General features: G+C 38.3%; 1 protein-coding gene across 1 annotated transcript; it reads left to right on the top strand.

Annotated features, from left to right (window-relative positions):
* Nucleotides 1–2,179: 2,179 nt before the first annotated feature.
* On the top strand, nucleotides 2,180–10,362 carry LOC110442984 (fibrinolytic enzyme, isozyme C-like). Its single transcript, XM_021486887.1, has 7 exons — nucleotides 2,180–2,284; nucleotides 3,048–3,106; nucleotides 4,970–5,124; nucleotides 5,866–5,938; nucleotides 9,056–9,233; nucleotides 9,708–9,838; nucleotides 10,165–10,362. Exons 1-7 carry the CDS (start codon nucleotides 2,245–2,247, stop codon nucleotides 10,300–10,302), a joined length of 774 nt encoding a protein of 257 aa, XP_021342562.1. The 5' UTR covers nucleotides 2,180–2,244; the 3' UTR covers nucleotides 10,303–10,362.
* The last annotated feature ends 5,879 nt before the right edge of the window (nucleotides 10,363–16,241 follow it).

Raw genomic sequence — 16,241 nt, 5'->3', positions numbered from 1 at the left:
GACATAAATAACCTTCATTTATAAACAAAACTATCCCTCTATACTGGTGGTATTAAAAAATTAAGAAATTTGTTTAAAATCTATGAAACCCTTGATGAGGTATGGACTTTTATGACCAAAATACACATCTTACTCATTTCATGTCCTTGAGGCCATTCTATTTCCCCTAAGATTGTTAAAACCTGCATTTATGAACAAAATAATTCCTCTATTATCGTGGAATTAAAAAATAAATTTGGTTAAAAGCTATGAAACCCTTGATGGAGATGGAGTTTTACGACAAAACACACAAATTACTCATTGTCATGCCTTTTCGGCCTGTCACTTTTCCCCTTAGATAGTTAAAACCTTCATTTATAGACAAACATATTCCTCTATTCTTGTGGTATTAAATAATTAATTTGGTTAAAATCTATGAAACCCTTGATGAAGTATGGACTTTAATGACCAAAATACCAAAATTACTAATTTTTATGCCACACAGCTCTTTCCTCTGTTGGTGCCATAGTCTCCAACATTAAGTCAATATTTGATTGTTGACCACTGTGCAAAACCCTTTCATGCCAGAAATGAGTAAAAAAAATGATATTTGATAAAACTTAGGAGGTAGTCGAGAAGAAGTTCCAACAGAAGTGGGTGTGGCTAGTAAATGATCAACATAAAATATCATATGTTAGAAAGACTAAATTTTAGAACATTTTAAATGCGAAATTTTGATTGAAACGAGTTTCTTCTTTCTTATTCTGTCACTTAAACAGCAACAAATGTGAATTTTTTTTTGGTTTGTTGATTTTGTTTAAAGTCCTATTAACAGCTTTGGTCATTTGAGGACGTGTCTCCATGTGTGTTGTATATACGTGCTTGCATGTGTGTATGCCAAAAACTGGTATGTTGGTGTATTTGCCTCCCTGTGCCGACTTCCGGTGCTAATCACTGAAATACTATGCATAAGGCACCCAGCACAGCAGATCCGCACTATCACAAGGAGGCAAGCACACACACATACCCTGTCTCCTACAAACACACACGCAAGCACGCATACACTACACATACGGAGGCACGTCCTTAAAATGACCTTAGCTGTTAATAGGACGTTAAACAAAATCATAACCAAGCCTACTTGTGATAGCACGGGTGGTGCAGTGGATAGTGCACTTGCCTTTCACCAAGGCGGCCGGGGTTCGTTTCCCCGATCGGACGTGAAAAGGTTGGGGTCACCTGCCCGACCACGTGGGTTTTCTCCGGGTACTCCGGTTTCCTCCCACACTAAGACCCCCACGCGCTAACATCCGGGCCAACAAGAGTGATTAATATAAGTTGAAATAACTTGTTTCATAATTGTTGTTAAATAAATAAAGTTTATATTTAGCACGGATCTGGAAGCAGTTCTACACGTAAAAGGTTATTTGTTGAAATATAGATACGACGTAGCCACGTGTAACATATCCTATTAAAGGTTATTGTACAAGCTATTTAGAAGTTCAAGCGGGCTGTGGTTTTTGATTTCGATAAATATATCCAGTTAAAGGCACATGCTGTGAAATAATGGAACATCGGTGAAAGGGGTGCTGCAGTCACACTTCCGACCCAGCTGAGTTTTAAGTAATTTATTTTAATTGATTTACATGAAACATATTTAATTTATGGTAGACCAATTTCGCCGTCTATATGACATCTCCTTTGCACCCTTTAGCAGCAACAGACAGTAGATTAGCATTTCATAGTAAATAGTGCAAGCTTTAGTGAATAAAATATGTGTTAATAGATTATTACGCGTCTGTTATTGATTTGTATATCTTGTACTGTTTAATTGGTACATTTATGATATACTTGAAGTTACCTCTCTGCACTGACGATATTAGGACTCTAGGTGAATAACAAATGAATTTATTTCACAAAGATTTAATTGAATATTGAATACAAAATCAAAAGGAATTTGGAAACATGCGTAATCCCTATACAAGCCCTCTCCTGGTATGGACAATGCACTTTAATGTACTAAATGTGAAATATTTTAGAAGCTTTCTACATCGAGAATAAAAAATGGATGCATCTTTAATAAACTTTAAAATAGTGATAAGATTTTAATTTGAGACAACAATGGCTTGAACTACATTCAATTGGCCTTTTACAGGTTAGATAGCATTTCACTACTGATAAGCGGGTGAGAAATACTCAGCTGTCTGGTAATATAAAATGCCCGTTTAGTAGGTTAGGGCATAGTTCCTGCCGACCATTCTAACAATGAAGATCCTGGGATTCTTATGCTTGGTGACTATAGCAGGTAAGTTGTAAACAGAACGATAAGTCTGAAACAGATTAATGTAATGTCTCAATGACATTCTGAAAATATCTATATACATATGGGAAAGTGAAGCAAGCAGTTTTTTTGGAAACATTTTCAATCTCGCTGTATTGTCTCTGAACAAACATATCGACTCAGAATGATGTTAGGAATGGATAACAACAAAACAGGAGTGTGTTTCCGATTGGAAATTGTCACCAGTAGTCGGAGACAAATCATGTTAAGACGTCAAATTCCTGCTTTGACGGGAACCCTTTAGTAGTGGCTGATTACCATTTGTCAATCACTGTCAAAAAGTTCTGCTGTATTATTTTTTTTAACTTTACCGGACAGGCATATTTCTAAATATGCAGTCTCATCATCGATATTGAATGCCAAAATCCTAAAAAGAAGAAAAGAAATAGACAGGATATTAATATATGTAATAACAAAAGTTTATCTCTTGTTTGGAAGGGCATAAAACATGCAACATATTTGATTTTATATGAATTCTTCTGACGAAAAGATGTTGATCAAACATGTGTGATGTATCACTATTTATCGTTTACAAGGGCGTTGTAGGCAATAACGTTAGCAAATTGAAGGCAATCGCAATGTGCCGAGGAGTACATATGAACATGTAACATTTTGTTTAATGAATACAATTATATTTAATTCATTTATCATTAATTTATGAACAATTCAATAACAAAAGACACTAATTGATCATCCTTACAATTATTTCTATCAATATATTTTACAGGATGTACGAGTTTGCCTGCTCATGTTTTCTCTGAACTGCATAGTCCGGCAGAGCTAAAGGTAAACATGGCACATATCTAAACGTCAACATAGCTCGATTAGGGGCACACAAATGTTTTCAAAGGGATTGAACTGCGTTTGTTTTAAATTGTCATACCGGCATGAAAATTTAAAAAACACCGTTCAATCCATATATTATTTTTTTACTATAGAACAATTGTTTAATTTTAATTCGTTTGTTCTTAAATAGTTTATTTATTTACTACGTTTTGTATATGCGTCATCCTTTAAACGGCATTGGCGGAACAGCCCTGTTTAACTAAAATTAGCGCCAATATTTAACCTTAGTCATTTGGGCGTTTGGCGCAGGTGCATTCTCCATGTTATCTGAAGCGAAGCGACAAAACTCTCATTGAACAAGGTTAATCTATGACGCAATGAGTAAACCACGTTTTACGTCACAAGAGTTTTTGCTTTCATACTCAAATGAAATGCATTTCTACTGGTTATGTTCATAAAGTCGGTTGCAGCGCAAATGTGAATATATGGATATGATTGCTATGCAGGAAATCCTTTTCCCATGAAGCTGCAAATCAATAAATTTGAAGCAGCATTTTATAAGTCCTACCAAGTGACGTGGTCAACGAGTCTTTTCAATTTTAATAAAAAAAAAATGCATCATATGTCCACTCCTAATAACGTAAATGACATTTCAAGGAAATGTCTTTGTAATCGACATATTGTTCTAGTCAATAACATTATTCTAATCAATAACACTCTTGTCAATAGCATTATCAAGTCGATAACATTTTTCTAGTCGATAACATTTTCAGTCGATATAAATTGATCGATAGTATTCCAGATTCGAACCCTGAACTTCAGACTGCTTAACTATCGCTCTAGTCGATATCTGAAAGACGGAGGTATTCTGGCCTAAATGTTCTATAGTTATCTCCAAATGGAAGTTAAGGGGAGTTATAACATATAGGGGAAAAAACTACAGTGCAGTGGGACAGGGATCCTTGAGCCGAGATAAATAATCCTAATAATGAAAAACAGAGAATACTGAAGTGTCAAATTCCGTCTTTGCGTATTGCAGAGTTATCGTCTCTTGTGAGCAGGTATTGATTGTTACGTCATTGGTTTGTGTGAGAAAATCACGTCGTTTTATCAAAAAATGATGACGTAACAATCAATACCTGCTCATAAGAGCATATAACTTTGCAATACGAAAAGACGGCTACCAATAGTTCGCACTCAAAGGAGACCATTGAAAAAGTATAATAAATAAATAAAAAGAATAGGACCAAGCGTTCCGGAAGGGTTAGTGCATTTTACTTTATTTAGGACGCCCGTCATGTAAATGGGGGTCCAATCCACCTAATGTATCGTTTAAACGATAAAAAAATTATCGATTTTGGTGCAATCAAGTTCAGCCTGGCATCAATTCATTAATGCAGTTATTGGTTGATTAATTTGTCATAAACCAAGGGGAATGCCGCATTTGATTGTTTTTATGAAAGGTTAACATGGGGTAGGTAGAATTTCCAAAGTCACATGTTAAGTATCGCGTATGACCACTGTTTGCTCCAAAAAACAGCATTGCAGCGTCGTCGCATTGAGCTTGTGAACGGACGCGTTATGTGAGCGTGGGTGTTTTCTCACTCATCGGTCAACACTGGGGCCACTGGGGGTGTCAACCTTTCTTGTTTTGGAGAGCATATGTAAACATTGTAAACAAACGAGTCACAACCGACTAACAACTCTATACAAATACATTTCAAATACAGTACATACGTTTTAGCTTCAATTGATAAGTTTCCTCATCCAGGCAAGTAATGTCAAAGTATGTCACACGAGTGAACTACTCCCATTGTGTTTATTTTAATGCCGGATTAAACACCATTGCGGTTATTGTTGTAGGCGTACAACAACTTCTGGATTGTGAATGGAGAGAACGCTTCCATCGCCGACTTCCCATGGCAAGCTTCTCTTCAGAGCGCGGATTCCCATAACTGTGGAGCAGTAGTCATTTCAGCTCGAAAGGCCGTTACCGCAGGGCACTGTATTTCGCCTGGGTAAGACAGTACATACACGGGTAGTCGGTTTGGTATTGGGACACTCGGTAACCGCCATATGATATCTTTCTCCCATATATGTCGGTGCTCACTGTGTTTAACGTTAATCACTGCGTCCGAAGGTAGGGGAAGTTGTCAGGCGAATCATTATTGGGACCCCTTTGTAGCTATCAAATTTCAATCTCACTGCAGGTACAAAATGACGACAATGAAGATAACAACCAAAGTAATCTTATTCTGATTTGAACGTGACAAACGTTTTCTCAACAATCGGCGCTTTAAGCTCATAGAGGGCAAATGTAGTCAATAATACAATGAAGTTATAGTGGTTATATTTATAGATGCATATTCAAATAAGACAATGTATTTTACCATAAATAGCTTTGACATTAATATATGTAAAAAATGAAATCTTTGAAAAACGTTTCATCGGTTCAGGGAATGTTGAATTAAAGGTGACTCCTTCAGACGCCTAGAATGTACAAAATGGTCAGCACATCACTAACTCTCCCAATAAATGCCTCAACATTATAATTGTCAACAGCCGGTGGTGATCTAACACTGCACACGTACATTGTTCAAAAACAAATGACAGCCTTCTACCATATACATTGATAGTCACTTTGTCCCGAGGTAAAACAATAAGCATCTCAAGTATCAATGAATAGTAGATTGGATATATTCTTTAGAATAATATTGGCAGTAATAACGATAATTAATTGATGAATATCTCTATTACAGACTGAAAATTCGAGTGGGGTCAGATAACCACTTTGAGGGTGGCAAGGTCTTCGACGTCAGCAAGTCTACTGTGGTAAGTTGTCATGTCCTCGACCTACGTTGGACAATTATCATTATCACGTGCATGTTTTTGCTACAAGGAAACGTGATCGGTCGATGATTTTAAGTACGTGCCTATGCAACGAAATGTAGCTGGTCTGCGTCGTTGCTGATTAAATTAAAACAAATGTTAACTCTATTGTGACACCTTAGAGCAGACAACCTTGTTTGGAGAACAGATACTTGCTATTTAATAAAAGGAATTGCATATTACTAAGTATTATTTTGATTGATACATATATAATTTTGTATCCCCAAAAATATCGATTTACGTCCTTGGTTGATGTTTTCATTGGTAGGTGCAATAAGATCATGGTTCAAACTCATCAATATTCCATAGTTATAGATTGTTTATTAATTTCTACATGTATCATGCATGGACGTAAACTCTGATGCTATTTAATTGCCCACTTTCTTTTCTGTGTAACTAATATTGTTAGTTTTGTTATCGCTTCTGTCACGCATGCAGTGTCGGTATTGGAATAAATCCTAGTGTTTGTCACTAGTATATAATTGGCAAAAATCACCATAAACTACATTAAAGGGTCAATGATATATAAATCGCCATTTAAGCAACCATTGTAAGTAAATGGAAAGATAAAGATAAACAATATTAGCCTACACGTAAACAAACCGACCATGTTGTAAAAGTTATCACTGAAATTGTGGGTAGACCATCAACTTTGTGAAGTTTGGTCGGACGTACGAGTTCATAGCGGAGGATACCCTGAGTTAACAAAACGGAATTGACATGATATTGTTACTTGTTTTCTTGGGATAATTTCTTTTTGCGGACGGATGGAACCGGAAGGTTGCAGAGGCCAATACGAAGCTAGATTATTTCTGCCAATTGATCATTGAAATCGAAATTAAATTAATACTCGAAATCGAAGAAGGAAAAACAATCAACCATCAATAACACTTCAAAAGTAAAGAGATATCCTGTAGCTCACGTGATGAAGAAGTTACTCGTGATTGACTACGAAGAACCAACGAGGAACACCGGATTGAGATGAACAGAAAATTGGCGGAAAGCTGGAACTACGTACGAGTCGAATATTACCGATGCTAGTAAACAGAAGATGACGGAAAGTAATGCGAGATTTACGGGTTATGAACGGGGGTAACGGGAGAAAGCCGAAGCCGAAAACTGTAGGAACGAAAACTTCTCAAATGATACAAGCAGACAACTCAAGCTGCTGAACCAGATCTACTCACGTACAGAACCGGAGAAAGTCAAAGAGCTAGAATCAACGGGAAGAAGTTACAAATCGAACTGACCGACATCATGGCCAACATCCGAATCGAGGCGGAGCTACGGGAAGTCTGGGGAAAATGGCGTGACGTCACAGGTGCAAAGATGAAGACCAGACATCGGAGCCAATGCTAGTGGTTACAAATCACAAGCGGAGGTATTGCTGACAACAGACTTCGAGGAAATAGACGGAACAGAAGACTTGTGTGACAGGTTGTGAACTGAACTAAAACTTTTATATTAGGAACTACATAAATACGTCCGTATTAAACAGAAGGACTTCTACGGGGATGACGTCACGATCCCAGACGAGGGTCCATACCCGCCGACCTACTTGGGAACATGTGGGCACAGGAATTTGTAGGGATTTTCGATATTGTCAAACCGTACGATATACAAAAACAAAAACTACGATGAGGTGCTGAAAGAGTAGGGGTACACACGGAGGAAGACGTTCGAGAAGGCGGAAGAATTATATGTGTCTTTAGGACTACCGAAAATGACGGGGAAATTCTTGAAGAATTCTATAAAAGAAAAACCAACCGACCGTAGTCTAGTTTGTCATGCTTCTGCTTGGGGATTTTATGAGGATGGCGCTTTCCGGATTAAGATGTGTACAAACATAACGATGGACTAATTTGAGACGATTCACCACGAGATGGGTCACATGCAGTACTATATGGCGTATGAGGATCAGCCGGTCATTTACCGACGGGGCACCAACGAGGGATTTTACACCAACGTTGTCCGGACACCCTAACATCTGTCTGAATTAATTGGAGTAGTATGCGCTAGTCCGGACGTGGACACACAGAAGGTTGATCTGAAGTACTTAATGAAGAAAGCACTCCTCAAGGTTGCCTTTTTGCCGTTTGGTTTACCGATCGACAAGTACCGGTGGGCGGTGTTTAGTGGGTCCATCAAACATTATGCATACAACACAGAGTGGTGAAAGATGAGGACGGAGTACCAGATGCTATCCCCTCCTTCACAACGAAGGGAGGAGTACCTTGGCCCGGGTGCAAAATTCCACGTAGCCTCCAGCGTCTCCTACATCCGGGTATTTCATTAGTTTCGTGGTGAAGTTCCAGTTCTACGAGTCCATGTGTAAAGCCGCTGGTCATGGAGACAAGCCGCTGCACCAATGTGACTTTTACAGAAACAAGGAGACCGACCCAAAACTACATGAGACTCGGGGGAAGTAAACTATGGCCCGAGGCGCTGAGGAAGATGACAGGTGAACTGGATATTAGCGCTGGGTCGATCATGCGGTACTTTCAGCCTCTGCTGGACTGGAGGAAAGTTGAGAACAGAAAAATTGACGAACAAAATAATTTGAAAAACCTGCAATGATACTGTTACATCATCTGTAATGTTTATTTGGCTGTTAAAAAATAAAATAGATAAAGTATACGTGTCTACCATTTTCGTCTGAGGCTGTTAATACAAATATTTGATTATGCCAAACCTAATTCATTATAGGGAATAATTTCTGAAATACTACAATTACAATCGTTATGCAAATATATGACATGACCTGTTAATATAGAGTTAACAGTATTTATTTCGACAAAACAACCACGTAGACATATTTACGTTGACAGTTATTTCAAAAATTACTCCCGGTATTTTCTTGCTTCATGCCAAACTTCTTGCCATGCGTCTTTAGTCAAACAATTAAGGAAATAATAAACAAGTTCAAATGTTTTGTATCAAATAGAACGCAAAAAGGGGGCTTGAGAAACTTATTGAGAACAAGTGTGTTGATATTAAGCCCTATGGTAAAATAACATTACGTGAAGAGAAAGCTTCTGACACGTGACTGTATCTTATTAGCACCCTGATTATGGTACTGGGGCCGGAACCTTCCCCAACGACATAGCAGTGCTGGATTTTGACGAAGATATCACAGGTGACGGAGTTAAAGCTGTCGAAATGCCCACAAGTAGCAGTGGGGACTTCGCTGGACAGGAGTGCACCATCACTGGATGGGGCCGAACATCTGGAGGGGCACGTAAGTATCTAAATAAAATACTGTAAGAAAACTGATTTTCCGGACACATATTTTAGCGATTACCTTAGGGATTACGACTCTGCATTTCATATGCAGAGAACTGGTACATTGTTTGTAGTATGCCCACATAGATCTACTGTAAAACGGATCGTACAGATTTGTGAAGAAGGGTGCCGAGGAGACAACACCGAAAAGACAGACTAAGAAATGAAAGATCCTAAGTCCATGGGGACAACAATATCCTTATAGTAGAAGACACGGAATACACTCCTTATTCTGCATGTCTATCATATGAAGAGCGATACGACAGGACTTATTTAGCCTGACCCTGCACAGAATACAAAGGACTGTATATTGAAAGAGGGATGTCTTACCTTCGCTTTCTTCTTACAGTCGAATCAATGAAAACAAAATAAATACATGTTATATTTGTGTATTTACATGATTTGATTAAACAATAATTGCGTGTTCCAGCCTTACCTGACGTGCTTCAGAAAGCCAAAACCACTGTGCTTAGTGAAGCAGATTGTGAGGCCGAATGGGGAGCAGACAGCATCAATGCCGGGCATGTGTGTGTTTTTAACAAGGAGACCGGTTCATGCAATGTAAGTTATTATCTTCGCATGAACAAGGGCATCGATACATCATAAATAAAAAGAGAAGTAAAAATAACAAGATAGTATATTCCTGCTTTAATAGCAACACGAGCATTGACTGTATTTTTATGGTTTTGAAATTGCGTGATTAAACAAACAATTGTATTATATAGCCTAAACTACTTATTGTATCAAGACATTTTCACCAGGTATGTGGTAAGATAGACTACCTGTACAAAGTAATAAAGTGGTAAGACTCTCTATTGAAAATAACTTATATCCCACAAACTTGCTGTCCAAAATGAATTAGGACATTGTCGATATTCTTTACGTAGGGAGACAGTGGTGGACCGCTGACCTGTAACGGGGTGCTGGTGGGAGTGACGTCATGGGGCGCAGTGGGTTGTCCGGTGTCATCACCTAGTGTGTACACAAGAATCACACACTTTCTTCAATTCATTGCCGATTCATAGGCGTTTTGGATTTTGTACAAATATAGTTACATTTATGACAATAAAGAAACACAAAGAGAAGCATCGTGAAGATGGTGTTTGAACAGAATGGAACCATATCTCTGAAAAATTTAATTAACATTAGTTGCTCTTGTTTGAGAAAAACCAAATATATTCTTTTAAAAAAAAGAAGAGAATACAGTACCAAGGTGACATCAAAGCATCAATTTCATCGAAATATGAAAAAAGGTGGATTAAAAGTATAGGGAGAATAAGACAAAGAATGCCGGAAGGGTTAAAGCGTCTTTTACTCTATCTACAACGCCTGCAATATAAACATCCAAGCAATGTCATGTCCCCATAGCGAAAACTGGGGTAGTGACAAAAACAGAAACGACAAAACACAAACAAGATGATAATCAATGACCTGGATAGCTAAGCTGGTTGGGGCTTTGTGCTCTTGGTAGGGTCACCCAAACCAAACAGGTTGGAAGGTAGAGGTCAGACCAAGCAGCACCGTCCTTTGGCCGGGACGCAAATGCTAGGTTTGCACCGTTGTGCATACCTTTCTGGGGGGTTGGTATACAGGTGTCCGCCTTCGGGCCAGCCATTTTGTGCATTTCTCTGGAATGGTCGGGCTGTGGTAAATCCCCAGACTCCCATGTAAATAGTGCAGATTTTGTTTCTCTCCGTTCTTTCTCCTTTTTCACACCTTTAAAATTTAATTAAGCATTTGTTTTTGACGACCATTTGTTGGCCCTAATGACCTATCCTGTGTTGATGGGCAGTTAAGCATTTATAATAATAATAATAACTTGATCGTGAAAATATGATCCAATAAAACAATATGACAAGCGTAAAAGTGAGCCGAGATAATACACTTTATAACGGTTATGTTGTCATCAAATGGCGCGTATGTGGTTGATTCTTGTACACTTTGATAAATGCTATGTTAAAATAGGTTATATCACATCAAATAGCTCTGTTTATGTTGTTTTTAACAAAATACACTTGCCTGTTGGGGCTCACTATGCTTTTTATAACCTATTCATTTGATTTTTCGGCACTTGTTATGCCGAAATTCCCATCGCATTTCTTAAAGACCGAGACAGTTTAGATGCTTCACATGTCTTAATCGCGAATTAATAATATGTTGAAATTCATTTTTGTAAATTCGGGTCGAAATGTAAGCCTGCGTATAAAACCCGTTATACGGTAGAATATTTTCCAACGAGATCATGATGACATTTATGTATCTTTCTCTCTCTCCCCTCCCCCCCCCCCTCCTTGGTTGGAAGAGTTTCTGTCTACCCCCAGGCGGTAAAAAGATTATATTAATCACAATCACACAGCGAAAACGAAATTCATGTGAGATCATAATGGTGACCATAACATTTTTCCAAAGACATATCTTTAAAAAACTGTGTTGCAAGTTTGTCCGTCAGCAGTCGACGTTATCGCCGAATTCATGGCATTTGGAGCAGGCTCTACATAGCCGCACCAACTTTGCTATGTGAAAGTATGTATTACTATCAAGAAAAGCAAAGTTCATTATAGGAAAATCTAAACCGTATCTTTTGGTTAAGTAGTAAGTCGTCCCTTTTTGTCAAGTTGTAAGTTGTAAGTAAAGATCGAGAAAGCGCATGAAGTTAAAGAGTCCCTAGTGACCTTGATTTCAAGCTCCGTAGGGTAATAGGATCTTGATAGGCAGCATATCATCGATATATAACGATTGACCTTCATTTTGACGGCTTATACGGTAATATGAACGCAGTTGGCAGCGAACATATTCGTTATAAAGCGGTCCATTTTCGTTGCCAACTGCTTTCATAATACCGTGTGAAAGATTTAAACAGATATAAAAAAAAATGCATGATGAGTTGTTCCGAAAAATAACTGTCTTCTATTTGATCGACTATACCTGCCGTGTAGAATTGGGTTACATCCAAGTTACGTCACGTCCTGAACGTTGGAACTGGGCATGGAAAAGAAGTGTATGCATTGCAGTTAGATGTAACGGTAAACTTAATTTGATAACTATATTTACCTTGAATGTTGCATCCAGATATTGAAAACCAGGTAAACAGAATAACGAGAAAGACTATCGGCCTTTCCCCCTCTATTCGTCCTATTGTTAACCTCCTTCATCATATTCCGTCTTTTCGTATTGCAGAGTTATCTGCTCTTGTGAGCAGGTATTGATTGTTACGTCACTTGTTTGTGAGAGTAACGTCATCAATGTTTGAGAAAACGACGTAATTTTCTCACACAAACCAATGAGGTAACAATCAATACCTGCTCACAAGAGAAGATAACTCTGCAATACGCAAAGACGGAATATGATCCAGGCAAAGTTGAATTGGGCGACACTTCTTGTAATTTATCGAGTTCTTTAATCCGGATTTCATATACAACATTTTCTTGTCAATCATATAACCGGGATTCAAACTGTAGCCTCAAATTGATATACTGTTGTTATTACCAAAAGAGTGGCCTGGTCAATGGACCTTTTTTGGCCGAAAACCGTGAGTTAGAAAATGAAAAGAAGGGGAGGTAATTGTATGTACGAGATACCACAATACCTCTCTAGGGTTTTGCCTACAGCGGAACACGCATCCTTAAACCTACCCACCTTTTCTATAAGTTCGTTAGGGTAAACGTGGTTAAAATGCAATGGGTTCAAGGAAACTTCTTCCAGTGCGTTTACATTTTTTTATAAAGGAAATAAAGAATGTTCAGGACTCCGTAAAGGGGTGAACCTTGCTTTGGTCGATTTCATGCAGTGATAAACAGAGTTTGTCTTGATACAAATGTAATGAACCGCGATGGAAACCAGACGTGGCTTGAAAGGACGAACCGATTTGATATGGCAGTTGGCTGTTCCAATGGACTGCATTTCATATATGACGTGACGCCATGTTTTGAACTGGGGGTAGGGCACTGACACATGAGGCACAATGGGTAGCTGGAGGGAGATTTTCTAGGACAGTACACGAGTTGTCACTACTATTCAACGAAACGTCAGTTACAGTAGTATATTGTTTGTGGATGGTTTGTCGACATTAACGTATTATGTTGTTGTTATCACAACACAAGCGGTCAACACTAACACCGGGTAACAATGAATACGAATGTTAACAATTACAAAATGTCGAAGTTAAAAAGGAATTTTGGCGTAATGGGTCATTTTTTAGCCTCATAAAAAGTAAAAGATTTCAGCTTGAATTTATTTACGAATTTCTGTTAAAAACATCACATTGGTATATTGTGGCTATCTTTTTTGGTGCACATTTTATACAATGCGCATGCGTAGATGCCCTACCATAGCAATAAAATTGCGTTGCTATGCAGAAATAGACGAAATAAGGTGTTTTGGATAGTAAGCATGCAGAAATGAAGGCCTGCGCACGTGACAAACAAAACTTCCTTTTTACGAATAAACACTGGTTTGACAATGTTTAATTGACGAGTCCACCACAAGCTAAAAATGATGATTGAAGTTGACGAATACAGGCTGTGAACAATCGATTTGACAACCGGTAAAGGAGATATGGCATAAAAATAGAGGTACAAGCACACACTTTTCATGATAAAATGCGACAATATCGTGCACTTTTTACATTGAAAATTTTGAAGCAAATTAACTACTTTTCAATGCCTCCGCATGCACCAACCAAACAATTTTAGATGGACATGCTTAAACATTATAAAACCATTATTCATTTACAGAAAGGAAATGCTGTTCACATGCGCAGTCTTTCATTGCTGCATGATAACTGCCCAAAAACACCACGTTAGGACATCGACTGATGGGCAGTGAAAGCATCTGTACCACGAAAGATGCCATTTGACTGTTCATTCGGCTAAATATGACCTATGACGCCCGAAGTCTTTTCTCGTGTGACCGGAAAGGAATAAAATGAACGGAAACTTTGTAAATCGGGACATCTTGCATATTTTATTGACGTCACCACATAAACAATTAGTCTTTTTCACTAACTGGGACAGTCTTCAATAGCTAACGGCCAATTATCCTAACAAATTGTGAAAGGATTATTGAAAATTGCAGCAAAAGTCAGTGATATACCAATTATTTATATATACCAAAGTAGTAGGTTGGTTAACGGCCGAGTAACATTAAAGTCATATCGGATCTGGCAACATTACTAAGTGTTTGGTTAAGTTTTATTTTGTTAACGTCCTATTAATATATAAAGTCATTGAAGGACGTGTCCCAATGTGTGTTGTGTAAGGGTGCGTGGGTGAATGTGTGATGGAGACAGGGTTGGAATATTTGTCATCTTGTGATAGCGCGGATCAGATGCCGACATTATAGTGCTACCTCACGGAAAAACCATGCCGCCCGGTCACATTATACTGACAAGGACTGAACCAGTTGTTGCCATTACCCGTAATGCTGAACGATAAGCAAGGAATAGTAACTACCATTTATAAGGACTTTGGTATGTACCTGCCTGGGGACAGAACCGATTGACTTCCTCCTCTGGGCGAACGCTTAACATTAAAGCCAGAAGTGAGATTTTGCCAAACAAGGCGCTAGGAAAGAAAAGGTAGAATAGACGTAAAAAGAAAGATAAAGATCCTGAATATTGCAATTGGTGCAGTAGATTCATTTTGAATATTTATTCGTCTGGTAGTCGAACTGAAGTGCAAGAATTAGCAGAACAGCAGGCTGCTGCCACCCTTTTGACCTTTTTTGGAACCATCGGTGAAAAGTTGTGTATGAGAAGGGTACTTCAAAATGCACTCCCGAAAGGAGGATTTGTGTTCTTCGGGCATTACCTGGATTTCCCACGCTCATGTAATGTAAAATTTAAATCAGGTGTTTGTATGGTCCATAGCGGAACATCAGATATGTTGAATTCAGCTATGTCAGTCAACTTTATGTTGATATATTGCAGAAAATTTAAAATTCGGATACTGAATGTTGGCAGAGGTTTTTGGTTTTGTGTAAACATGTTTTGGTATTTTGGGTTGAATATTTGGTCAAAAGGGAATTTTTAGGGTTTGATTTTAATTGAGCCGCAAACTATAATGCAAGCTTTATCCTCCGTCATAAAGGGATGGTTTATTCGCCTCCATGTACAGGCTTTTTACAGATGTTGTTCGAATAACTCCAAGGGCTAGACGTAGCCCTTGGTTTTGGATTGGGTTTAGCATCTGCAGGTAAGAACTGCATGCCGATCCGTAAACCAAAGACACATAATCGAGTTGTGTTCAAATAAGTGATCTGTATAGGCGTAAAAGCATTTCACGGTCTGCTCCCCAATCAGTGTGAGAAATGTCTCGTAGAAGGTTTAATGTCTTGGAACACTTATCTTTCAGATACTTTGTATGTCGTATGAAAGAGTTTCGAATAAAAAATGGGGACGAAAAATTTGTTAAGCAACAGGAATTTTACTGCCATCAAGTGTAAGATTTGGGTCATTGTCTCTAAATCTAAAAGTGTGTGCTTTTCGTTTCTGACAGAAATGCATGCACACACTTTTAGATTTAGAGAACTTGAGGCCATTTTCGTCTGCCCAAATTTGTTATTTGTTTAAACTTTGTTGGAGTTCTATCCTGTGCGTGTTCTTACATGTAGATCTGGAACAGATCAAAAAGGCATACATAAATTACGACGACTATGTAATTTATTTTAAAACCAAAAAGGGTGACTGATAGGATTCCACCCTGTGAGACTCCCATTTCTGTTTTAGCTTTCAGAAAAGGTTGAAACAACATGGACTTTGAAGTGTCTATCTGATAGGTAATTAGGTATGAAATTGGGGAGTTCTCCACGCATACTAAGATCGTGAATATCTTTCATGATACCATACTGCCATGTAGTATCATAGGCCTTCTCCAAATCGAAGAACACAGCAACAATTAAGGTGTTCCCTCTTGGCGAAAGCCTCTCTCATGAATGTCTCGAGTCTGATGAGATGGTCATTTGTCCC

Source organism: Mizuhopecten yessoensis, unplaced genomic scaffold, assembly GCF_002113885.1.
Source record: "Mizuhopecten yessoensis strain PY_sf001 unplaced genomic scaffold, ASM211388v2 scaffold716317, whole genome shotgun sequence".
In the NCBI taxonomy this organism is placed as follows: Eukaryota; Metazoa; Mollusca; class Bivalvia; order Pectinida; family Pectinidae; genus Mizuhopecten; species Mizuhopecten yessoensis.
This window is presented reverse-complemented; position numbering and strand designations above follow the sequence as displayed.